Source organism: Manacus vitellinus, unplaced genomic scaffold, assembly GCF_001715985.3.
Source record: "Manacus vitellinus isolate BGI_N305 unplaced genomic scaffold, ASM171598v3 scaffold_81_pilon, whole genome shotgun sequence".
NCBI classification, from domain to species: domain Eukaryota; kingdom Metazoa; phylum Chordata; class Aves; order Passeriformes; family Pipridae; genus Manacus; species Manacus vitellinus.
The window spans coordinates 683246-710063 of record NW_021940822.1 but is presented as its reverse complement, the minus strand read 5'-3'; the positions used below and the strand labels follow the sequence as shown (position 1 = coordinate 710063).

The following is a 26818-nucleotide window of genomic DNA, read 5'->3' as shown; positions in this document are numbered from 1 at the left end:
TAGAACTGACTCCCTTACCACAGAGAGAGCAAGGTTATGGAACTGCAAAGGCATATGTTAAATTAATTATGCTCATATTAAATTCCATTGGTATAAGTATTCTCGGGCTCTATTTGATTTATAGATGAGAGCTGAAACAATTTAAAAAGCACAACCAGTGTGTGTAGATTTACATTCCTAAATAAATTTGATCTAAAGACCAAAAATAAAGGTGGCATTGAGACAGCATTTTTGTTTGCTTTCTGTTAATGGATAATTTTGAAAGCTGTTGCTTCATACCAGAAACCTTTAAAACATGTGTTATCTATTGTGGGCATCTGTCTCTGTAAGAGACAGATTATATACTCTCTTTTTTTTGCCTTGAGTTATTTTACTGCTGTTCTTTTATAACAAAAGCAGTGGTTTTTATCACATACTGAGCATGTGGGACAACCCCCTTCAAGATGGGTAAAGGTACTGATAGTGTCTGATGTCTGGTGATGAGTACATTAAATTTGCATTGTTTAATAATCAGTTTTTCAAAACACAAGTATATTTGTTGTTTGACACAAGTAATATTTATAGAAAAAAAAATTAGCTGGTTTTCAGTAGGCTTTATTCTTGTGCTAGTTCCTGACAAAATTCTTCATATTTCATCATTAAGCAGTTGTTTAAAGACATGGTTGATTACATAGTTCATTAATAATATGAAACTCTTGTGTCTTGTCTTTGAGAGGAAGAAGTTGATGATGCTGCTCATGATTTGCTCCCCAGCACTTGGGTGAAGCTGAGAACCTGCTTTGCTCATAGCTGGATAGACCTGGCTAATGGCAACTCAGGCTTCCTCCAGTGCAGGCTGTAACAGTCCCCTGTAGCTCCATCCTGCCAGCTTCACTCTGATGGCTTCCAGTGAAGATGCTCTGGATAGCTGTGCTGCTGTGAGCCAGCTCAGCTTGGTTACTCCATCCATACTAATCTCTGGATGGTTTTTTGTGCACAGCTTTGTATCTGTTCATTTTTGGTTAGTGTTTCTTTTTTCCTCCTGACTTCTTGCTTGATATGCAGTCAGCATCATCAACCTCAGTAATGTTCCAGGGCTTGGAACTTCTTGATCACTGCTGTCTTGAAGTGCTAGCACTGATTTCCTTGTCCAGTGCTTCAAAACCCTTGTTTCTTACATGAGCTCCATCAGAACTTTCAAACAGCATTGACTTTAGGTGCTTATGTCTCTGTCATGTTTCTGGTTTTTTTACGTTAAGCAAGAAAGAACCTGATCACTTCTGAAGAGGTTCCAAATCATCTGACCCTAAGGGTAGTCACCAGTAGTCTTCCAAAATAGTCCTGGTGTTTTTTGTTTCTTCACATATTTCTTCCCAGGTACTCTTGCCCTACAGAGAGGGCCTGACAATGTGTAAGCACAGGAGTAAAAGCTTGAATGCCTCAACCTTGGATCAGACAGATTCTGCGTCTGTGCCTTTCTCTTGGTATCTGCTTGAGCTGAAAGCTCTGCTGCAATTGTTGGTTCATCAGCTTGATCACAGCTATCTTTCTCTGGAACCCACTGAAGATTCAAGGCTTTTGTTTGATTTGTATTCTGTGAGATGGACTTTCTCTTGAAGAGCACATGTGACATTGGTCACTTCTCCCTTCAGATCCAGAACAAAAACGATGAGGTCATTGTACACCTTCCAGTCCAGACAGATTCCACTGCATGAAACCGGGTGATTTGCAGCAACAGAGAATCCACATGCTTCACAGAACAATATAAAGTTATCTCTCATTTAATAGTTTTGTTTGTTTTGATATTTCTTTTTCTCTCATGCGCAGCAAGGCTGCTGATGCTTGAATTTCCTGGTTATGGAAACTGGGAAAGCAGAAATTATTGGAGCACTGCCCTGTGTAATCAGCAGTGACAAACTGCACCTAAACCCTGTTGTTGAAACAAGGACACATGGTCCTTTGTGCAAACATCTGTCACATTTATGCCAAATTGTTGGCTTTTCTGTTTGCTTGGCTGCCCAGTAACATTGTAATGGCTGTCTGAAATGCAGGAAGAATATGAAAAAAAATATAAGTGGAGCTTGGACACACATGACTGAGGACTTAAACTTGGTCCCATGGTGGAGATAATTTCTACCACCATAGCAGCTGAAGTCAGAAGTCCCCTTCCAAGCTTCTCTGAAATATAAGCAACGGATAAGATGCCAGGACAGAAACTCCTGAAAAGAATGAAGCAAAGCAGACAAGTTGTTGACCTATAAACATACAAACAGATATCTTACTACTTGAATATTTTTCCAAAACTTTGAAACATTATTTAAAAATAAGGAAAGTATTGTGCAAGAATGTCAAGTTTTCACAGCTGTATTCCTAATTTATTTAATGGAAATAATTTTCAGTTCAAAAAATATTAGGAAACAGGGCAGTATAAGAGCTTTTAAAAACATACAAAGTTTAGGGATGTAGTTGATTTTTTTTTTCATGCAACGTATTTTTTAAGCTACAGAACTGGGAGAGGAACAATGCTCCTCATGCTTCAGCTTTCTTATTTTCTGCTGATATCTTGTACTGTTGAGCCAACCTGTTGAATTGTTCTTGCGTTAAAAAGTTGTCTTTCCCAAGACTTCTATGAAAAAAGAAACTCATAGAAAAAACAAAGAACCCAGACACTAGGGTAGCTGTCCACTGCAGATGAATTTTACTTTCAGGCTGTTTAAATCATCAGTAGTAAATTTTTCAAGGGGTGGTATTCATCAGTTTTCTTGTAAGTCCCCTTTGCCATGCATACCTACAGGTGACCCTCTAGAAAAGCTCACTGATACCCTAAATCTTTTTCGTCTCAAAAGAGTAAATATCAGGCCTGCTGTGTATCTCCCTGCTTTGTTCTGCACAAGTATGTGCATCTTCAACAAATCAGTTCATGACACTGTGCTCTCTAGGGGGGATGTGTGACACTTGGTTTCATATAGTATCTGTGGTATAACAAAATGTTGGGAAGTATTTGTGATGCAGTTATTTGGATATAATGGTGCTGTTGACAAGTTATGGGGCTTATTTGTATGGCATTTATAAAACCCTGTATCATCTTGCAGACTGCAAGACAAGGTTCAAGGAAGGTAGCAATCTGTTTTGTTTCTTCTCTTTATAGTGCTACTATGAAACCTAAAGTGCCACCTCCTTTACCACCAAAGGTAAGTGAGGGGGATTTTATTGCCCAGAAGAAAAGGACACTTTAAATAAACAAATAAATACAAAATATATAGATTACTATATTGATAGCTTTTTACTTGTGAAAGTTTCAGGATCCAAATATTGAATATGGGATTTTTTACTCATTGAGAAGTAGCATGGATGCTTTGAATCTTTTTTCATTGTGTTTTTATTATTAATATGTCTCTTTCAGCCTAAATCCATCTTTATCCCCCAAGAAACTTATTCCTCTGAAAACGAAAATCAAGGGACAATCAAGAGATGCCCAACATCAGAGAGTCCAGCAAAATCTGCATCGCACGTTCCACCCAGACCACCCCCTCCTCGACTACCTCCACAGAAATCTAATCCTCTAGGTAATAAGAGTGACTCCAAGAAGTATACAAGTATTTCTTAAATAATCTAACGTGATTTTGTTTCTGCATTCTCACCCTGTGCACACATTAAAACATACTGAGGTAATTTTTCGATGGTGGGCAAGTAACAGAAAGTGCATGAAAGCCAAAATGCATGAAGAAAGCATGCTTTACCTCTTAAGAGGGTCAAACATACCTTCTACAAAGTCACTGACACGATTCCTGCTGATGCCATCGGTGACACGATTGCTTTCCTAAGCAACAGGCTTATAATGTAGAGTATCAGGATTGTTAAAAAAAGTGTGTATGTAGGTTTCAGGTTCAGTGCGTCAGCTGTTGTCATTTGACATGTCAAGAACAGAATTCTACCTTCAAAGTTTGCTTTTGTATGTAATGAACTGGATTGGGTAGTATAGGAGATAATGTGTTTGTTTACTGTCTGCTCAGGCTGTTCATTTTATGCTTTTGTTCGTCTGATGCTTTGAGAATTGTCTTGGACTGGCTTGTCTTAAGCAAGCTTAATGTCTGACTCTTAACTGGTACCTTGCCAGGTTTTCCTTGCTTCATACTCAGTACTGCAGTTGGTGTGTTAAAGATTTGACTCTAATGCTTAAACATCTAGTGCTAAGAAATGCTTCAGGGCTGTTTGTAAGGAATCAGTAACTGAAGTGTTAGCTCTTGGCAAGTTTTTCTTAGAGTATGTTCAATACATTTTTCCTCATAGCTATGACTGCATCCTTTCTATGCCCCATTGGAGTTGTTATATTAATTACCAAAAGTCATGGACTGAGGTTGAATGTGGTTGAATAGATGGTTATATGTGCACATGGAAAAACATGCATGCTTCTGAAATAAATTAGGGTATTGTGTACTGTATTGTATATAGTACATGTTCTGACTTAAATGGAAATGTTGGCCTTTTAAAATTGTTTTTAGGCTAGATTACTCTTTGAGGTGAAGGTAGAAGAACACATTTTTAAAAATTAATCTTTCTAGGTAATGGAGTCACTTCTGTACAATTAAATGGTGAAAGAGAGGAATCTCCACCAAATGAAGCTAGAGACACTAATTTTTTAAGGAAAGAAAAGAAGGAAATACTGGTAGGTATTTAAGGTGTTCTTTTAAAGTTTTCTTGACTGACTGTTTTACATGTGCAAGGCAAAGGAGCAGCCATACTCTTTAGTATTAAAATTATGCTGGATGGCATCTTGTTTGCTTGGAATCAAAGCACAGTTTCTTAGATTGTCTAGTTGTGATACAGTCTTAAGCTGAAGTTTGAGTTGGTATTTAAATTCCTGTAGAAACTAACATTATCATGGATATATGTGATTTACTTGCTCCTTTGCAGACCTCAGAAATGTAATGAGAGTGAGACCCTGTGTGAGAGATGTGATGCACTGTACTGAGCAATGATTATTAAAGCTAACAAGGAAATGGGGGAATGGAATATGCTGCCTCCTGACAGCTTGCTGGGGTATTTGTCTGGCCCTGGGAATGGAGCTGAATTAGAGTTGTTCCTGAATGAGTCCTCATCTTATCCTAGGTGTAGGCATACAGGCTTTTTGGTATTTAGGGGGAAAAAGATGATGAAAATGTAGATTGAAGTCTAGATAGGCAAACCGTTTGCCTGCTGACCTCTCCAGCTCCAGGTTTCAGGGTTTAGTGACTTGGGTTTAGCATCAGACTTGAACTATGTGTACTCATATGAAGTTGTGCTCATGGGGAGAATGCAGCCTTACACAATGGGTAACCTGAACCAGCTGTGAGCTGAGGAAGGGGTCCCTTTCCTGCATACTTTGCTCCTTTTTCCAGTGAGGTTTTCCATCAAGTCAGAAAATGGCTTCCAGAGTGGTCACTTCATGATGCAAAAGCAAAAGTGGGAATGTGAGATGAGAGAATGGGACATCTGTAGTTAGAATAGATTAAATGTAACATGAAACTGTCCTCTTTGGGGGCTTCTTCTAAGGGTGAGGCTGGAAATGTCACTTTTTTTGTGAGAAATGAAGAGGAAGTAGACCAGAAACATTGTCTAGGTCTTTGTTTTGTTTTAAGGAAATGCCAGTAATACTGGCAGTACTTTGGAACAGCTTTGGAACTGAACAGCTTTGAACTCATCATTTGAAATTGTGTGTTTGAAGTTTACCGTGTTACCTGTAAAATACATTTCTTGGGAAGCATGTTTTTGCTAGGAGAAATTGATACTGATGCAGGAAAATGCATATCGTACTGATTGGCAAAATTTAATGCTGTAATATTGAACAATTGAGTACTATTGTTTAACTCCATAGTACTGGATATGGTATTCTTACAGGCACCGTCATAATGTGAGAATGCTGCATAAGGTTATGCAAACATTCACTGAGGAGATATTAGGGAATCGTAGTAAAGATTTTAACGAAAGAAAATGATGCTGGTAGTTTGTGGTGTGTGGTTATTAGAGGCACGTGGTCGGCAAACTCATACAGAATTATGGAACTGTCAGTTGGAAGGGAGGTCTTTAGTCTCACCTCGCTTACAAATGGGACTGTAGCCAAAGTTCAGTCAAGGTTTTCAGGTCTAGTACCTATGGCATTGGGCACAGTGGAATTTCTCAGTAGGTGCCCAGTGCCTTCCATTAGTGTAGTGTAGAAGTATACAACACAACTCTATTGTCTTAAAAATCTGCAGGGAGTGTTTTGTATCTGTTTCTTATGTAGATGTAAGTATTGGCTTTTTATTTTCTCTTAATGTAATTATGCCTTATTATTTATCCAGTACTTTTGACAGCATTCTGAAAAAATTTTTTACTTCTATTTTTGTTATGCTGTCATTTGGGGAGAAAATATGCATGTTCATGCTTAGTGTGCATGTGTGCGTAAACATACTTTTAAATTTTATTTTCTAGAAACCAATTAGTAATGGCCTTCCTCCCACACCTAAAGTACACGTGAGTATTGCTGAGTCATATCAATGCATGTTGGAAGAAGGATGTGTTTTCTTACTAAACTGACAGAGTACATTTTTTGAATGTTTGTAGTATTTTTTTTTTAATTATAAAATCCAATATCATTTAGAAATGCTAAACGACTGTATGATATTTTAGAAATCACCCTCAGTTTTGTGCTATTGGGGTGAAGGTTTTTTTTTGCCTACTTCTTTAAAAAAGGGAGTGATAGTTATATGACTAATGTCACACTAGTACTTAGGTACCTAGTGATCTTAGGAGCTGATCTCTCCCAGGAACTGCAAATAGCACCAAGTTTAAGCTATATAGCTCTAGGGTTCAAAACTTCTGAAGATAGGATTCATAGATGCCTTAGGGCTGGAAGTAAGCGTTGCAGATACCCACGTGCACCTTCGAGGAATAAAGCAAACTAGAATTTTGTTGTAACATCTGTGTACACTTGTCACTGTGCTTTTAACCAGCACTGTGATCAGAAGAGTCAGTCTTTCCATTTCTTGACCATTTGTTTCTGCCTTCAGCACTCTCCTCCATGTGTGCTGGACAGTGTATTTATGTAGTTGTGCTCTGCACCAAACGGGGAGTTCATCTATTTTAAACTAACTTCATCAACTTGTTTTCTGGATGAGGTTATTTTCCACATGGCAACTCTTAACTTTTTGTTACTACTTGAAGTAAAAATAACCCTACTGGAAATGTAACATTTTAATTTTTCAATATTTAATTGTTTTCATTTCTACAGATGGGTGCTTGCTTTTCAAAGGTTTTCAATGGCTGTCCATTAAAAATTCATTGTGCAACTTCATGGATAAATCCAGATACAAGAGGTACTATATGATGAATATTTTACCCTTTTTGTCCTCTCCTTGGATTTCAGGAGTGCCTAGATGAGCAAGACTATTCCTTTTAAAATAGACATATATTCATATAAACAGGAGTTGTTCTTTAATTATGCTGTCTGAAGTTATGGTGTTCTTTTAATGAAGATATATTTGGTGCAGATCTTTACTGTGATTAAAAAGAATAAATTAAATATCAAAGTTAAAGGCTCTTCTTAACATTTTAGCCCAAAGGATGCCAATCCTAATTTATTTTTTAAAAATCTGGCTTTTAGAGGTCCTAGTTGAGATTTGTTTCTTTATTGTTCATTTTTTTGTGGTTTTTTCCCTAGATTTTTCTGGTCCTACAGGATTCTGCCACTATTGCATACATTCTAGTGCTTTATTATCTTGCCTGATGAAAGAGATACTTGATAACATTGTACTTGCTTTGTCTGCAATTACACCTTTTGCTTATAAGCTCCACAGACATGCTACTGAGCTAGTCAGCAAGAAAACACTTGGGTTTTTTTAGAAATTGAAATTATGGAAGTCAGTCTTTTGCAGTTGACATCATCTCAGTATGAGATGTCTTGTTTGCATGCCTAAAGCAATCCAGGGTTTGGATTATGTTCAAGTGAGGCACCCACAAAGTACTGAGAAAATGCTCCAGTCGATACTGCTGTAGAAGTACTCCAAAAGAAGACAATGAATATTTCACATAATATATGGAAATGTCTAAGTAGGATATGTGGAAATTGTCCACATGAGTTCTTGCTTGTGATTGAATAGCTTTTTTTAATTTCAGTTGTTAGTCATAAAGAAAAAAGACTGATCTTCCCTAATGTCCCATCCAGAAATTGAAGCTTCCTTAGCAGGATTAACTTTCCATGTTTTCAAATACCATAACTATTATAGTTTGGTTTGTTTCAATGTGTGTAATTGTTTTAAGTCTGATTTTGGTAAAGAGCCGCACATACACCTCCCTGAAATCAGGATTTCTAGCTTTTTTTGTTTGTGTTTGCAGATCAGTACTTGATATTTGGTGCAGAAGAAGGTATTTACACGCTGAACCTCAATGAACTTCATGAAACATCAATGGAGCAGGTATATTTCTGGTTTGATATTTTTGAAAAAAAATACATCCCTTTTTTAAACCACTCAGATTAATGTTGTATAATCCTTGTAAAAGTAGTTTTTACTACATTTATCTAGGCACTAGCTACACTGAGAATTATCTTAAATGTTTGCTATTGAGGATACTTTTCAGTTATGTTTGAGTGCTTTGTAGGCTGAACCATGTTCAAGTAGGAGATCTTCACCTGTCAGTGTTTTGAACTTCATCATAGTGCATTGGTCTGCAGTTAAATGCTTAGGCAAATAGTAAGGAATTTCCCTGATATATTTTGGTTGAAAGTTTCTGTTTTCCTTAAAGCTTTGGTACAATACAGAATTTTTGCAACAAACGTGTTTCAACTACAGGGAAGCTAAGAGATCCTTTATACACTAGATTCCATTCTTTTGGTCTTAAAAACAGCTTTTCTGCTTTCTGGTGAGACTCAGCTTACTGAATTCCACCTAAAGCTCTGTCTCTGCAGAGTCTTATAAAAAGTAATTTTTTTGAGGGGATACTGGGGAGGGGGAAAATGCCAGTTGCAGGCTTTTCTGTATGGTGTCTTCTCCAGCTCTTTTGTTACTCTCTAAGAGACTTGTTTTCTTTCCTGCCTTCTCCCTAACTTAGGGAGCTATGCATCTGCTATCAAGATGGAGGATTTTGCAAGGACAGCCTTCACACTGTAAGCTGGAGGCACTGGTGTTTGTTCATTTTCCAGGGTCCAGATGTTGTAGATATGTCTGTTTGTTGAGAGGGAGGCCTAGCTAGCTTGAACTGAGCTCCATGTAACCCATATTCATACTGGTGCTTAAGTTACCTAGTTTAAACTTAGCTCAGGAACATCTCTGCTGCTGCACTACAGTTGTAAAACCCACCCTGAGAAATATCACTAATGCAATAATACTTGTAGGCTTGGTAGACCAAGGAAAGATTTGTTTGGCTTTTATCTTTGCTCCTTGGGGTTTGGTTTTGGTTTGTTTTTTAACTAGCAAGGAAGGAGAACAGGTGTAATGAAAATCATGTAGTGTGTGCTGTAGTGAACTTTCAGGGAAGTGTTTTAATGAGCACTTAGAGACAAGAACAGATGCTTGCTAAAACAGCCACTGTGGAACAAGAGGAAGGGAGTGAACGGTCAGTTAACCTGCTGAATTGAAGAATTGCTGTTCTTTAATCCTCAGATCCAAACCTACTAAATCACAATATGCTGTGCACCTACAGAAGGTCAATCAAACTTGCATTTTCGATTTTGATACAAGAAGGCTGGTAGATTATTACCATAGGTGTTTCTTAGAGTGTGCTTAGATTATGAGAAGACTTCTGGAATAGAAGTGCACCCTCTGTGCTAATCATTTATCACATCATTATTTATGACAACAGTCAATAGGGCCTTAATAATAGCATTTTCAAGTTTTGTGTTTTATGTCGTCATTTACTCTGAGTCTGATACAACTCAGTATAAAAGTCAAAGTAGTATCCTTCATTATTTTTCACTACATTCCACTTCACCAGTGGACAAAGCAGAAGTAATATATGTTTCCAGGAGTTAGAATACCTTCAAGGTTAATCTTTGAATCTTTTTTTAGGGGGAGTTGGTTTCTTGTTTTCTTCAGTGTTTTGGGTGGTTTTTTAAGAGCAAAAGAATTGTCCTCCTGAGTGGTCTGTCTAGCCCAATAATCTGTTTCCTGAAGTGGCAGTGGGAAATGCCCATGAGTTTGGTCACTGTCTGCTGTCTGTTCTCCTCAGACTCTGCTACAGTCATTGAATCAGAGATGTTGGAGGATCCCTACCTATTTGCTTTTTGTGTCCATTTTTGGACCTGCTGAACATAAGTATGTTCTAATCCCTTGTTTAGGCTGTTGATACTTTCCACCTCCATGACCTCTTGTGCCAGTAAGTTCCAGAAGTTAGGTAGTTAGGTGAGAGAGGAAAAAAAGTAGCTGTGGTTTGGTTTTGTTTGGGTTTTTTTAAGGGATGTCTTGTTGCTTTCATCCTCATCTTTTTAGTAATTGCGGGATTTGACAAGTAACAGTTCTGCCTTGACCACTTGTTGCATCTGTTGATCTCTGAAGTGAAATGTGTAATCATGCAGGTGGAGAGTCCCTTCAAAGTGCCAGTTTTAATTGTGTCAAGAGATTTGGACTATCACAGGCTTTAGAATGGCTGTGGTTTGTTGACCATGCTTTACTTACTGAAGTTTATGTTGTTAAGCTTTTCTTCTTTGAAGGAGAAAATGTGGTGGTTTTTAAAGTTTTTGAAAAAGGATTGATTGATCTTTATATTGACATCTTGTGGAATAACTATAGTGTACTTGAAGACATGAGTATAAAATGTGCTAATTGTCTAAATGTTAATGCATATGTTAAATATCGCATGTGTGCCTAAGATTTACTCTGAATTAACTCTGGAATCCAGGTAAACGTTACTTGGCTTAAGCTAATTTCTGCTGCAAAAAGCAAGTCAGTATTAGTTTTGTCCTGTCATCTATGCAGATACTAATTGATTAATATCTTGTGTATATCAAATTGAATATTACTTCTTTGTTTTTCCTTCCATTTATCAGCTATTTCCTCGAAGGTGTACGTGGTTATATGTCATGAACAATTGTTTGTTATCAATATCTGGTAAGTTACTGGGCTATCTTTGAATGGTAGTGCTGGTAAACATTTGGTTTTGTATTTGAAGTGTGGTTGGTTTTCTAATTTCCAGGTAAAGCTTCTCAGCTTTATTCCCATAATCTACCAGGACTCTTTGATTATGCAAGGCAAATGCAAAAGTTACCTGTTGCTATTCCAGCACATAAACTTCCTGACCGAATACTTCCCAGGTAAGTACCTCTCATTGGATATATCAGATATCTTAATTGTGAGAGTTCAGGATATGCTTGTGAAACTCTGGGAATACCAAATAATGTGGAGCTCTGTTTACAAGTTGCACTCATGTGTGCATTAATCAGAGGGTTAACCCCTACATTTACACAAAACAAGATGTGAATATACTCTTATTAGAGAAGTGGCTTTTGGTACATCTTACCTTCTTGTCACGTAGCCTCTTGTTTCTGGGCATAGCTCAGAGCGTAGCTCTTTTCAGGTCTAGTATGGTAAATCCTGCTTGTTCTTGGTGCTAAACAAAACATGTGGTCAGTATTGTACCTGTGATATTTCAGGCATGTAGAAATGATCTTACATTAGGTACTCTAGGCAATATCTTTCAGTTCTATTAAAAATAGTGTGAGGATGTGTTAATGCAGAGGGAATGGGCTCACAGGATATTTTGAAAGCTGGGAAGAGTAGAACTGGAGCACACATTTACATTCATCATTGGCTGGTTGTTTTTCAAAGGCTAGTGTAGAAGATACTTTTGCCTCTAGGTACCTACAGTATGTTGTGCATGCAGTCCCTCCCCTCCAACTTTATTTACTAACAAGTGCATACAAAATTCCAGAAACTGGGTACAGTGCTGACTGCCTGTAAGTTTAGGAGTGGTATTCTCCAATTTAGTGCTCCCTCCACCATTTTCCCTCCCCCTCCCCTGCAGTGGGATGGAGAGGAGAATTGGAGGCACAGAAGGTAAAGATCATGGGTTGAGACAAGAACAATTTACTGGAAACAACTATGAGATAAGAAGGAACAGTAACAGCAACAATACTAATGACAGAGGGTACAAGAAAGAGCAACACAGAAACAATACCCAGAAGGGATCCTTTTTTCCCTGGAAGAGACTCCCTTTCCTCTGTCCCCAGCAATGACCTGAGGTGGTATAGAATAACCTCTGTGTCCTAACCATGCCCCTCCTGGCTACTGCCAAAATAGAACCTGTCCTGACCAGAACCAGGACACTGCCAAGCAAGCCTTGGTAGTCCATTCAAATCCCAAGAGGAGGAGGTAGTAGCACTAATCTAGTTTGCAGAAAAATCTTTGGTTCTTGAAGTGCATAGTGAGACACTGTATTTTCTAATATAATAGCATTTTTGTTAGGAAATTGTATTATAAAAAACTTGAATCTTTGCTACCTTTGGTTCTATTAACAGCCTATTAACAATTCTTGGATTTGGGGAAGGCTTCTTATTCAGTTATCTGCAAACATAATGGTGCAATGCTTGTCTGAAAATTGTGTTCTTCCTAGAGGGTAAATTCTAAATAACTAAGAGATGATTTGTGCTTTGAATTGTTATCTTCTGTGAACTTGCACCACTGTTCTGCACCTCTCTCTTCTAAATTTGACTTTGGCTGGGTGACTTTGGTTTGAGGAGTGAATCAGCAGTGGACTAATAACTGTAATTATCATAAGGATCATGCTAGCAAAACTTTCATACTATATTCAGCCTGGAATGACACCTCACCTGAGTTGCAGAGGGCTCAGAGTATTTCCTGTCCAGTCATGTCACTTCGGAAGAAAAATGCAGCACAACCTGAATGTGCAAGTGCCAAGCCAGTCAGTCAAAAGCAGGAGAGATTAATTTAGATAATCCATTTTGCTGTTTTACTTCTTGTGAGGATTCAGTGTAGTAACATTTCGCCAGGCAGAAGACCTACATCTGAAGTAGGTCTGAAAAACATTTTTTTTTCCCTACCAGACTCCCAATAAAGTGTGTTCTTAAACAAGTTCCTGGATACTGTGATGATGAGTGCTGCATGAAAAATGTACATATGTTAAAAGCAAAGTTTTTGGTAGAGAAATTGCAATACAAAATAGAATTTGAAGTAATTTGTGAGGCTTGTATATTCATTTGCAAAATGGTCTAAGCTCAACTTATGATAATTGGTAGGCAAACATTCAGTAGCAGAAACTATGCCTGTGCCAAGTCTCCATTCCAGCTTCTTTCCCTGGAGTGTTCTTGAGCAGTTCCTTTCAAATCTTCCATGACTTGTTCCCAGGAAAATTTGTGACCAGTACTCAGTTTTCATGCTGCTCAGACCTGCTGCATTATCAGTCACTTCTGGACAGCTCCATTTGAAATACTGTACAGCTGTTTTCCCAATTCATAGCTTTGAGTGCAGCCTCTGTCTTTCAATCCACTTATTCCCATCTTTTCCACAGCATCAAATTAGTTATTTTTATTGTCAAGACTACTGTGACCAGTCTTAATATTGCCTGTTGTCTTTCTAGACTGTGTAGAAACTCTGATTCCCACTACCAGCAAATAACATCTTCCCTGGCTTATCTGATAAATTTCCAAATAATTGCACATGAGAAAAGATCTTGCAAAACTGCCGTCTAGTCCCCCTTCATACCTCCTCTCAAAATGCAATGCTGTGCTGCCTTTGAAAATGTGTGCCAACTTTAAACTACTGGTTGCAAGGACTGTGTCCCAGTAAACTATCCAGTATGGCATAATTTCCCACACTTCTTGTGTCCACATGTCTTGTCTTTGAACTACAGTGTCTTAGGACAAGGGTGGAGTTTTTATAGTATCCAACACAAGATGCAATAAATTACAGCATTACAAAGAATAATCATCACGACAGAACCAACAGAGTATCCAGGCACGTGTATAAATACATGTAATTAAATAGCAAGAGAGAGTGGTAAATGACACTTAATGGCAGTGAGGTATCTATTCCTCTCCATTCCTGACTTTTAACTGCATTCATAATGCTGCATAACTTAGTAGCACGTCATACTGACAGAGAGATCACCGTGTATGTTCTAGGCATATTACTTTGAGAAGAAATATACAAACATATATTTTTAGTGTTTTAGTAAGGCAAATATTTTTCCATCAGCAACTGTCTAAAAAGCAAATTCACTTGATTGTTTAAATTGATCAATAATTTTGTTTTTATCTCTTGTAGGAAGTTTGCAGTATCTACAAAAATTCCTGACACTAAATGGTGTCAAAAGTGTTGTGTTGGTAAGTAAAGGTCTGGAGAATAAGTATGAAGAAGCAATACAAATGGTGGCAGTATTTAAGATTACTGTGTCAGGTTTAGGAGGTGAAGGCAGAAGAGACTTTTATCATTGTTATGAAACTATGCATTTGCAGACAGTGAGCTCATTCAGGTTAGTCCTTGTGTTTAAGTAATTAAACTTTCCCATTTAGCTCTTTATATTTAAAGACAATTTGCAAGAAATGCAGAGAAGCAGAATGGTGTCAAAATTTAAACCAGCCCTGAGGAAGAACCTAATCTCCATGGATGGAGCAACTTAAAGAAGTTGTCATCAGGATTAAGCTGTATGACTTCCTAGCACAAGTTTCACTTATCAATATTGGATGATAAAAAGCAAGGAGTATTTTCAATTCTTTGAGGACATGAATTGAAACATTTATAATGTGTTCAATAATGTGCCAGCTACTGAAGTCTCAAAGCTGCACTGTGTTAAGGGGGGAAGGTAGATTTAAAAAACAAACAAACAAATTAAAAATCTCAAGAAAGGTAACTATAGATGATCTCTTGTGTCCCGGAAATGTTCTGCCTGGTATTCCGTAATCAAATGTTTGTGTGAGGAGTTCTGTTACCCAGGATGTTTTCAGAGACTTGGTGGTAAGAGAGCATGTGATTTATCCTGATAATATCTCTTAATATCTCTAGGGTATGGTAGGGTGTTAGTGATATGTACATAGTGATGTGTTTGTGTGTATGTCCAGCCTGAGCTCTAATTGAAGTACCTAAGTCAAGCTGTGAGTGTTAATGGATACTGAAGGGAACACCCAAAGGCGTGGAGTGACAGGGATCAGAGTATGTATGAATGCTTGCTTTCTGACATGAAAATTAATTTGGAAGTCTGTGTTTCCATGTTTCTCTTTATAAAATGAGAAACCTAGTGGTGTGCTGCTCTGTGATCCTGTGATTTCTGTCCTGTCAGGCACAGAGTTTAACAAGGTACCATAGTACTTGACAGTATGAGGGGGAGTCTTGACATTCAGAGATAGCTTAGCCTGATAAGCCTGGAGCCCTTCTTGCATGAGAGGTGTAAGTGATAATTTGTGAAGGCAACAAGGGGTGGCTGCAAAAGGTATGTCCAAAGGGAGAAACAACATATTCCTCTCTGCACAGCTTGCTTTGTGCAACCTCAGCCTCCATTCCTGCTGGCAGCATAAGTCTGCTTTTGGCCTTGGGGAAGCAGGAGTGTCACAGGAGGCAGATAAAGACAAGCACGTCTGGTCTTCTTTCTGCACCTTTTAGGTGTTGGTAATTGCACGTTTTGTGGTTTCTGCTGCTGATTCAGCCTTGCTAAGAGTTGCACCAAGCATTATTTGATGCAGTTTGCAGTCAGTCTGACTAATGTTGAGTGAGAAATTGGATTAATGAAATTAAGTGCTGATGTTCAAGGTGCCAAGGGATTTCTGATGGGTTTCTGGGTTAATAAGGTAGCATGAGCATATTTCACTTGTTATCTAAACTGTGTTGTTAAGTGGCTGATGACCCACAGTTACTTTGCTGCACAATAAAATCTGGTCTTTAGATATATTTGTACAAAGTGCAAAATAACACTTGTTTGTCTTAAAGGATGTGTTGGTAGTGCTTAAGGAGTGAAATTTTGTCAATATTGTAGAATTGAAGTTGAGAAACTTCAGATTTCACAGTGCCTGATTTTGCAACTTTGTTCTCTGCCCGTTTTTGAGTTCTGATAAACAGTTGAAGAGCAGCACTTCTGCTTTTGTGTTGTTCTTCAGTTTCAGCTGAATTTCCTGACAATCTAGAAGTGTTCATCAGATACTCCTGGATTTCAGACTGGCTGTGAGGGTGCTTGAAGGGCAGCTGAGCTGTTCTCAAGTGACAGTGGTTGTTCACTGCCTGCTGAATAACTGTCTGTGTCATAGAAAAAGCCATTCTTTAACAGCTGCTTATGATGATTTCGAGATAGCTTGGGCAAACCAACATAGTAGAGCCAAGACACTTCAAATGTGTATACAGTCAACTATTTTTTTGTGACATGGTTGGAAATTGTTTATAACTTGTATGTGCTTAGTACACTAATATTCTATATCCTTTTTTGACAGTGAGGAATCCCTACACAGGCCACAAGTACCTTTGTGGAGCACTACAGTCTAGCATTGTTTTGTTAGAATGGGTTGAACCAATGCAAAAATTTATGTTAATCAAGGTAAAAGTACAATTACTCTTGTGTTCAGTTCTTTTTATCTTGTAGTGACTTGCTAAGAATATAAGTATTAACCATTTCTTGATCTATTATTTTCTCTTGGTTTCTGTTAGATTATATTTAAAATAGCTATTTAAATGTGTCATATTAACTAACTCAAAATACTTACGAGAATGTTCATGTTTTTATGGTGCAATTCAGTTAGATTACTGAGCCCTTCTCTCCGTGAACATTGCCCTTCAGTTTCACAATAGAAAACTCTGGGTGACAGACTGAGACATGGCAGAGTGAAGTGATAAAACTGCTTAACAATGGTCTTGCTCCCACTGCAAGAAGGTGGCCACTTATTCTATGTTTTGTGACACTGGAGGTGCCCAGAAGTGCTTGTTATCTTCCCATCTGACAATACCTGAAGAGACAGAGCCAGGGTGGACTCATGTTTGTAGAAAGGCAGTTGCTGTAACTTGATCAGCCTGGAAAAGAAGGCTTAGAGGCTTAGTAGCCAGGGAGAGCAGTGATGAGCACTCTTTTCATCTGTGGGCAGTTGCATAGGACACACATGATGAAAGACATGCTATCTTATTTTAACTGAATTGCCATGAGATGCTCTAAACTTCTTAATTCAGGCTTTTTATATTTATCAATTCCTGTTATCTGAAGAAGTAAACATAAGTGTTACAAAATGTATGGCATAAAATCTACCATGCAGTTTAAATATCTAATATCTGCAAGTCAGACAACATTTGTTTCCCTTCTAATATCTATTTTTGTTTCTAAATCTAGCACATAGATTTTCCTGTACCTTGTCCACTGAGATTGTTTGAAATGCTGGTAGTCCCCGAGCAGGAATTCCCTTTAGTTTGTGTTGGTGTCAGTAGAGGAAGAGACTTCAACCAGGTGGTGAAGTTTGAGACTGTCAACCCAAATTCTACCTCTTCGTGGTTTACAGAAACAGGTTTGTGTGCTGTTGTAATTGCATTCAGAAATGTTCTTTGTTCTTCTGTTATAGCTGAAGCACTAAAAGGTGGGTTTTTCTGAGGAATCAAATGGTTAAATCATTAAGACTAAGTCATCATTGTAAGTTTAAAGGAGTATCTGGTTGTACCTGCTTGTACCTGCACTTTTTTTGATGTTTCTACTTGTTAACCTGATTGGATTTCTTGAGATTTTTGATATAGCAGAGGACAGAGTTACAGTTTCTTGCATTCTATAAATTACCCACTGTGCTGTTCTGTGCTCTACCCTGGCACCATGACTTCTGTTTATTTAATAGATTTTAGTAGAATTGCGTTCTGAGCAATTTCTTTCAACATCTCTGTAAGGTGTGGTTTGGCTCTCCTATAATATGCCACTGTAGTTAGAAGTGGTGTTATCAGCCTCCTGCTGAGATAGAGCATTCTTCTGGTGTTTATGGAAAGCAAAAGGGATTATGAGAACTGGTAGCAGGAAACCAGGTATCTGCCCTGTCACCAGTCTGGGCGTCACGAGTGAGGAGGCCACTGTCTGAGCAACAGCAGAAATTCTCTTAAAAAGTGTGCTAAGAATGACCTTTTTAGAGTTGCACGATTGTCCCTTGAACCTAGATGCAGTAGTGAACCATCCCTAGTCATAGCCTGCAGGTTTAGAAGCTTTGTTTTTACCAGACATAGATTCCTTGTCTATTCATGATGAATTTATACGTAGCCCTGTGCTGGCATATACAGGTATGAGTCCAGGTGAGTGTCTACTGCAGAATTCATTAAGAACAGCAGTTTCTACCAGGAAGATACTCACTGACTTTCCTGCTGCTGAAAAGAGCATCAGATTTTGACACAGTTTAAGGCATAGTTACAAAAAAACAAAGTGAGCAGTGGATGGCCAATTAATGCTCTTAACGACTTCAGACAGTGCATTTTATTTTCACTCACTCGTGTAGCTATGTGGTTTTATACTAGAGTCCATAAAAGTAACATGCTGAAGAAAAATGTCTTGTTGTCATTTCTCTCTCAATATTGTACAGGAATACTAATAATCCCTTCCCAGTTTGGTTTTTTTGTAATGTGGAAAATTTAGCATTGCATTGTGCCTTCCAAACCCACTTTTTAAATTTCCTTCAATCACTTGTGTGTTCTTGTGTTGTGTCTGTTCTTGTTTTCTCCTATTTCTTTGGCTCCAGTTTAAATCCTTTTGTTGGATTGATTTATTCCTGTCCCCTGCTGGCAGGAGAGTGATAATGCAATCAAAGAGATTTTTTTTTTTTAATTTTTTTGAGTGAGGAAAGTGTGTACTATACAGAATCACAGAAACATTTGGGTTGGAAGGGAGACCTTAAAGATCATCAGCTTCCAACCCCCCTGCTGTAGGCAGAGACGCCTTCCACTAGACCAGGTTGCTCAGAGCTCCATTCAACCTGGCCTTGAGCAATTCCAGGGATGGGGCATCCACACCTCTGTGCAACCTGTTATATGGTCTCAAATAGTTTCCATCAAATAGTAGTTTTTATCATTTGACATTATTTTGTAAATGTCTGACCAAGATATTTTAAAAAAATTAGCTGGCAGAGACTTACTGGGGGTTTTCTCCCCTGACATCCTTCAGCCAGTGCAGTGCATGTTTCCATATCGCATTTGTGGTTGGAGATGTTTATCCTCCAGTCTTTCTGTTGCACGCTTTCATTGTGGCTGCATCTACCTTCCAAGCCAAACAGCAAAAAAGAGATGGAGGGACCATCTCATGAGCACATTTCTGCCATTGTTGAGGAGTTTTTTTGCTTCTCAGCAGAACCATGGATTTTATAATTTAACCGAGAGCTGTATTTTAGGTAACATGCTCTAATTTCTCACCTCTAATGAATTTACTGAGTTTCTCTTTTCTATGTGAAAAATGCCTACAGAATCACTGGCAGTAATGTTGAATTAGAGCTGCTTTATGTGTAATTTTAATGTTAACAAACAAATGGAACAAAACTACACTTCTCTTTTGAGTTGAAATGTCCACTTGTGGATCAAATCCCTGCTGGCTGTGATGGAGACCACTGCAGCTATAACCCAGAAAAGCAGAAAATAACCCTTCCTTTAAGAGTTTTGATAAGAAAATAATCTGCTATTTTGGGAAGATCTGACTATGGAAAGTCTGCGAATAGCAGCAAGAATTAAGTAGTAATATGTAAGTCTGTAGCAGGATTTAGAAATAAACAGAAGAAAAGTGCAGTGAAACAGCATAGTGTGTGTAGTCACACAGTCACATATATCTGCCCTTTTTTGTAATAGCAATATTAAATTACACCAACAGAGAACGAAGGGAGAACAATGTACATGGGAATTTGCTTCTCTAACATGGCTCAGAAAAGGCTGGATTAAATCCATACTTTAATATTTTAGCTTCAGTTTCCTGTCACAGTCAACATGTTAGATAAGTGGGACATGCCTAAGAGAAGAGAAATGTCACTGGTAAGATGAAAATTTTAAGTAGATAAAAACACTAACCCATCAAATTGTCTCAATTTCTAGAACTTGCATTTCAGATTTCATGCTAATTTATGTTATGAACTAACATTGTCATTTTTTTATAGACACTACAGAGACGAGTGTTGTACATGTAACACAGCTGGAGAGAGATACCATTTTGGTGTGTTTGGATTGTAAGTTTTAGTATCAGCTAAATATATATGTATGCATGTACATGCATACTGTCTGTCTTTAAATTAGGTCATATATTGAAGATAATTCTTGGTTAACATATCCTTATTTATTGTCTAGGCTGCATAAAAATAGTGAATCTGCAAGGCAGGTTAAAATCCAGCCGCAAACTGTCATCAGAGCTCACATTTGACTTTCAGATTGAATCAATAGGTAAGTTGGATTTCATTATTAGTTTTAGATATCCGTGTAGACTGTAGAGCTGGGCAATCACCAACTATGTGAAATTTAACAAGAGTAAGTGGTAGATTCCACACCTGGGATGAGGTAATCCTGGTTGTATGTACAAACGTTGGCAGATAAGAGGCTGGAGAGCAGCCCCGTGGAAAGAGATCAGATCTGGGGGTTTGGATTGATGGCAGTTTGAAGATGAGTCAGACAAAAGGGCCAGCCGTGTCCTGGGGTGTATCAGGCTCAGCATCTCTACCTGGTCAAGGGAGGTGATTGTCCCACTCTGCCCTGTGCTGGTGCAGCCTCACCTTGTGTCCACTGTGCAGTTTTGGGCACCACAATATAAAAATTATGTCAAACTATTAGAGTGTGTCCAGAGGAGGGTGACCCAGATGGTGACGGGTGTTGAAGACAAGACTTGAGAGGAGAGCCTGAGATCACTTTGTTTGTTCAGCCTGGAGAAGAGATGGCTCAGGGGTGATCACATTGCAGTCTACAGCTTCCTCAAGGGGGGGGTGGAGGGGCTGGTGCTGGTCTCGCCTCTCTGGTGACCAGAAATAAGACACATGGAAATTACATGTAGCTGCATATGGGGAAGTTCAGATTGGATGTTAGGAAAATGCCTTTCACTCAGAGGTGGTCAATCATTAGAATGGGCTTCCCAGAGAAGTGGTCGCAGCACTAAGCCTGTCAGAGTTCAAGGAACATCTGGACGATGCTCTTAGTCATGTGGTTTAGTTTTAGGTAGTTCTGTGAGGAGCAGGGAGTTGGACTCAGTAATCATTATGGGTCCCTTCCAACTTGAGATGTTCTATGATTAATTTGCTTAATGTGACAGTAATAATTAGGGTGCTGACTGTCTAGTCTGGCATTTGAAACACTATCTCACTCATTTCACTTTGTGTGAGAAGGCCCAGTGAAAGGTTCAGCATGCTACATAATGTGCTTTCTAGGAGCACTTTGAATGGAGTAATAATCCTGATTAAGCTAAATATCTTGGAGACCTTCAGCCTTTAAAGGAATACCTTAATACAACCTATGTAAACTCTGAATCACTCCTGCCTAACTCATTTTGCATGTGTCTTTATGCAGTCCATTTTTATAAAGTAGCTCAAAGACTAAATTATATGTCATAGGTTACATAAATTTTGTTTCCTTGGGAAGGATCTGAATGAATTAGATTTGTGAAACAGAAAGAATAAGTTATTTTGCCAGTTCTCCAGTGGTTACATACCTACATTGCATCACATGCTTTTGAAAGAGAGGTGAGGAGGGGTGTGTGCACAGGTTGAGGGTAGAACCAGAAGAGGAGGAACAATGGGAGCTAAAATAGTAAGAAGTTGGAGGGAGTTTATTTCTGAGGAGAAGCTTTAAAGTTTCAGGCCCTTCAAACATAATGTCCCACAGAGAAGAGGACAAGAAAACATTGTCATGGAAAATATTACTTTTATGGCTCTTGAGGTTAGGAATGGGGGGAAGGAAGGAGTATGTGTACTTGAAGCTGCTCACTGTGGGAGCTCTGCATGTATTGTAGTCCTCACTGTGGCTGTCACAAATGAGCTACCAGTGTCCTATTTTGTGCTGGTAGAGTCTCCAAAGACTACTGCTCTCTTTCCTGCAAACCCAGAGGCAGAATGTGAGATGCAGGGGGACAGATTCTTCCTGGGGTCCTACACACTTGCCCTCTCTTTGAGGAAGGCCCTAGACCTACTTCCTTTGTAGGGTTCAAGTCCAAGTCTCTGTCACCACGTTGGTGGGAAGGGCTGGGAAGCAGAGGGCTCTGTAAAGCTTTGTATTGGTATTGCAGAAGGACCATATTAGCCAAGAGTTGCTAGGAAAGTGAAAAATGGCATTGCAGCATTCCTGTAACTCTTGTGCTAAAATTTCAATATATATTTTCTGCAAGTATTAAAGGGGTTTCCTTTTCAAAGGAAAAGACACATTTAGGACTAGACATCTAGAACATTTTCTGGTTAGGTGGAAATACTTTTAAACCCTCCTCATTAAACAAATAAAATGCAGCTACATTTGAAGCAGGTTCAGTGATTGCTGTGAGATGTTCTGCAGTCTGTGTGGATGAATGTGATACAGATTTCAAAATTGCAGTCATGCTTTTGCCTTAAAAGCACAAGTTGATGTTATGCCTTAAAACTGATTCCAATGTTCTTTGTTACCAGTCTGTCTACAAGACAGTGTATTGGCGTTCTGGAAACACGGCATGCAAGGAAGGAGTTTTAGATCAAATGAAGTGAGTACTGCATTTTCCTTCAAATTCTGGCTTCTGTTGTAAACCAAGTAGAGGATAAATGCATAATGCTGTTGTCTGAAAAAAGAGTAAAAACATTTTGGTAACTTCCCAGGTTAGACCTAGAGCTGGAGTCTCATTCTAAGCTTTTTTTCATTAGCTACAAGTATTAGTGGAGCTGTGCAAGAGCCACGTCACATCTAACATGCAAACCAGAAACAGGAAACCAGGTCAGAATGCCATAGAAAATATCCAAGCCTAGTTCTTGGTACCATTAATCTTCACCTTAAATTGCTTTGAAGACCACTGTCAGTCCCTTAGCCTCTCACATACGGATACCAAAATTTGGGCTTTGCCAGTGGTTCCACTGCTAAGCTTTAGTTTTTTGTCACAGCATCATATGAGTTGCGTGATGTTTTTTAGTCTCTTCCGTGTTCTCTTGGCTTACAAATACTTTGAAGATTTTAGTGGCCAGGTTTCACAAGAAGTATTTTTCCTTTTCAGGAGAAAACTCTGACTGACCTGAACACAGATTATTTTTCTTCTAAAGTAGAACCTTTTCTAGCCAGTTTGATGTGATTTTTAGACAGAGTTAAACCATTATAAGTACCTTCCCAAATGTTTTTTTTCTTGCTGCAAACCTTGTGTATCTGTTAGTGAAAATGCTGTGCTTTGTAGGATTTTAGTAAATCTTTTAATTTGGTTGTTAATGAATGTTTACAAACTACATCAGTTGTTTCATCAGTGTTTCATTGGCTGAGAAATTGAGCTCATTATGACTAATTGTATTTTAAGGTACACATAGGGTAAGTCACACCATGCCAAGCTCAGATACTCCGCACTGTTACACAACTCCACTGACTCGCACAAAGCCCCAGCTGGCTTCGTCTGTGCTGGCAGTAGGTCTGCTCTTTGTGTGAAGGTGAACCAAAGATTAGAGTGGGACTACTTATTTCCGAGCATGCAAATGGTTCATGTGGCGTCTGTGCATGTTTGATCTGCGGGCGTGATTGTCCTTCTGAGAATTCATACTGGTGAACTGCAGCTTCCTGCTGTTAGCACCAACCCTGAGGAGAAGATGCCTGGGCACTTCTCAGGTTGCAGTCTCCTCCTGGCAGCACTCTGCAGGGCTCAGTGCATTACTCCACCCACTGGTACTCGGTAGCTCTGACCCAGCTGGTAGAGGCCATGCCCAAGGTGCTGCAACGCATTGGATGCGTGATGTTGTTTATGTAAAGCATCAGGGACACTGGCTTCTTGCTTTGTTACTGTCGAGCCAAAGACAGCACCTAAATGAAGAACTGAAAGCAGAACTGGGCTGTTGACAGAAAGCAAGCCACCTAAAACTTTTTCTCTGTAGAACATGTCTAGGTTAACCTCTTGGACCTTTTTAAATTCCTTATCTATTCTGTCCTACTAGTCACAGCCATTGAAAAAAATAAACTGATTTTCATCTGTAATATGAAAAGCCTTCACTGGCAGGCTCAAGTCTTAACCATATTTGTTCCTTTTGAGGAATTTCATACTATGTAGTATGTAGGAAGAGGTAACACGGGACAAAAACCTGACTGACCTAACTTTGCAGCATTTTTTTCTTTGAAGACACCATTAGTTCAGATTCCCTAATATAATACAGTTAGTCTAATTGGGGATGGTTTGAGCCACTGGCAAAGTTATTTCCTTACACAATGGTTTGATTGAGTGGGAAGAATGAAACAGGGAACTGTATGAATTCTGAGACAAGACGCTCAAAATTTGGGCAAAGATTGCGCAGGCTCAGCCCCACAGAAAGCAGGAAGTAGTTTTCTTAGCAAAGTGGAGAACTTCATTGTTGTGAATTAAAATTCTCTTGCAAGTTCTCTGTGCTGGAAGTGAATTCACTAGGTCAGCTAACTTTACTAGGATCTGGGAAGGAGAGAAGAATCTCTGCTTTCCTCAAGAATGTGAAATTTGGCCGTGTAGAAAAGGAACTTTGTAAACAGTGCTGCCTGTTCACAATGTGACTTGATATCCTTTGGAGCATGCAGTGGGCTTTGGTTGACTTTATTGAATAATATTATGGTTTTTTGGGTACTTTGATATTCATGTGATCATAAAGATGTATCACACAAGTACAATTCACCCACGGAAAACAAAGCTCTCTGGCACTAGTCTGAAATGTCAAAATGAGCATAAGTACCACAAATTAATTACGTTTCTCTGCTAAGGTTTTCAGCATATGAACTTAGTGCATTATTACTATAACTCAGAATTTCAACAAAATATGTTTTATGCGAGATTTACCTAACCCATTTTAGGATATCCACTCTAGAGTGAGACAAATCGCACTCTACAGCTACCTATTTCAGTCATGGCTGTAAAGAGAATTGCCCTGGTAGTTAAAAGTACTGTGCTGAGCCCTACTCTTGTGGGAAGAATTACAGAAAACTTATATTTCGTTTAACAATGACAGTTGCATTAAATTCTCTATCGGATTTAAATCAGCAGTCGGTAAAATCAGTCACAGTCAATTTTTTCCTCCAAGCTGATTTTAAAAGTAAAACAAAAACACTTATGCACTTAACATGTAAATACTTATTTTTGTTGTCTAGATCACACAAGAAATTTCTGATAATACGAGGATATTCAGGCTTCTGGGATCGGACAGGTAAGAAATTAAGTAAAGAGGGCATGCTGAAATAAAAGAATAATATATGTTCTCCTACCTTGTAGAAGTTCTTTTTCCTTGCTTCTTGCAAATTCTTTTTTAGCCATCTTAGACATTCCTTTGTGTACCTGTCTACCTTCCAGTCCTTTAGGTTTATTTCTCTTTCTTCAATAAATAAAAAAAAGTCTTCTAAAAGTGTTTGTGGACTTCCAGAAGTACTCAACCATGCAAGAAGCTCTTACTCAGCTGCAGTCACAATCTCCAGGAGTGTTTTCCTTTTTGTACTTAATTCTTTTGTTTAATTTGATGAAATCTTTACTTTCAGATGCTCTGCTGCAGTAGCTCATCAAGATCTGCTTCTGGAGACAAATGCAAAAAATACTTAAAAATTTAAATATCTCGCTTTCACCTCCAGAAAGGAAATCTACCAGTTTTTCTCCTAGTATGGCAGCTCAGGTCTTGTAAGAGCTCTTGGTAACTCCCAGTGTAGCTGTTCTTTGGTGTCTGCTTTGCAGGACACTAACACCATGTCTGTGTGACCCATCAGATAGCAGCTTGCTGAGTCAGTAACTGCTGTTTTAGGAGTGTCACTGACTTCCTCAACTTTCTCTGTCCTGTTTTCGAACTTTGTACTTCTGTAACAGCCACAGAAACAGCAGCTGTTCTGTCTTCTGGGGAGTGCACGCTGATGTGACAGTTTCACCAGTAATGAATTCACAAGTGCAAAGATAGGCTTTAATTTTTCTTTTGAGAATTGTCTCTGTCTTATGCTGCTTACAGTCAACTCATGTGTCATCTTAGAATGACATTGCAAAAAATTGCCTTGTAAAAATAATGTCCTCTTCCCCAAATATGGTCCCATCTATTTCTGGCTTGCTCTAATAGTCTGTCAAGTCTGAGATGATGTTTAAAGAGTTTGCACTGCAATAAACATTAATTCCAATTTCTTCATATACCCTTTTCCTTTCAGCTCTCACCTGTTTTGTGCTTGAGCTGTGAAACCTTTTTCCAGTAATGTGTCATTTTCTAGGCAGTTCATAGGAACTGGGGTTCTGAGAACCAAAAACCTGATGTCAGTCTAATAAAAGCTTGCATGTTGCTTTCTTCTGGTGAAGAGGGAATTGCCTCATGGCATGAGGTGTCATTCCCTTTGTGGAGCACATTGAGCAGAGGGGAGATTTTCTGAGCGATAGTTTTGAAGCAAGCAAACTTTCCTGTGTGAATGCACAATTAGATGGATCTGAGTTTCCCACATTCTACCTTCACTTCAGGGTGTTTATGGAGGAGAATTCAATGATGAACTTTCTGGTCCATTTAGCAATTTTAGCAGTTCTTGCCTGATGAAAAAATCTCTCAACAGTTTGTGAAACAAAATTGGGACTGCTAATTTCTCTTCTTTGAAGAGAAAGGTCTAATCTAGGACATCCCTTATGGTCATTGTAGTGTAGGTCCAGCTAACCCAGTTCCTGTCTACAGTGATGGCTGAAAGCGGGTGGCAAGAAAAAGATTAGGAGAGATCTTTTCCTTGAGGATTCTCAAGGCCTGCAAATTTTTGTCTCTGGGACTTTCAGAGCTGGAGGAAGTTTCTGTGGGTTGGCTTACATAGGCTCAGGGAAA

At 38.7% G+C, this 26818-nt stretch overlaps 1 protein-coding gene across 5 annotated transcripts in view; it reads left to right on the top strand.

Annotated features, from left to right (window-relative positions):
• Positions 1-26818, top strand: part of MAP4K3 (mitogen-activated protein kinase kinase kinase kinase 3) — a 67846-nt gene that overhangs the window by 39045 nt on the left and 1983 nt on the right. For 4 of the 5 annotated variants that reach the window (XM_029964873.1, XM_029964872.1, XM_029964871.1 and 1 more), the window contains 15 exons: positions 3128-3170; positions 3383-3545; positions 4542-4645; positions 6430-6471; positions 7229-7313; positions 8332-8411; positions 10979-11039; positions 11125-11242; positions 14211-14269; positions 16361-16464; positions 17245-17416; positions 20012-20080; positions 20199-20291; positions 22487-22557; positions 25146-25201. In XM_029964873.1, the coding sequence (XP_029820733.1) occupies positions 3128-3170; positions 3383-3545; positions 4542-4645; positions 6430-6471; positions 7229-7313; positions 8332-8411; positions 10979-11039; positions 11125-11242; positions 14211-14269; positions 16361-16464; positions 17245-17416; positions 20012-20080; positions 20199-20291; positions 22487-22557; positions 25146-25201 (1320 nt within the window). The remainder of the gene's footprint in view (positions 1-3127; positions 3171-3382; positions 3546-4541; positions 4646-6429; positions 6472-7228; positions 7314-8331; positions 8412-10978; positions 11040-11124; positions 11243-14210; positions 14270-16360; positions 16465-17244; positions 17417-20011; positions 20081-20198; positions 20292-22486; positions 22558-25145; positions 25202-26818) is intronic. The other variant, XM_029964870.1, reaches the window with a different exon arrangement.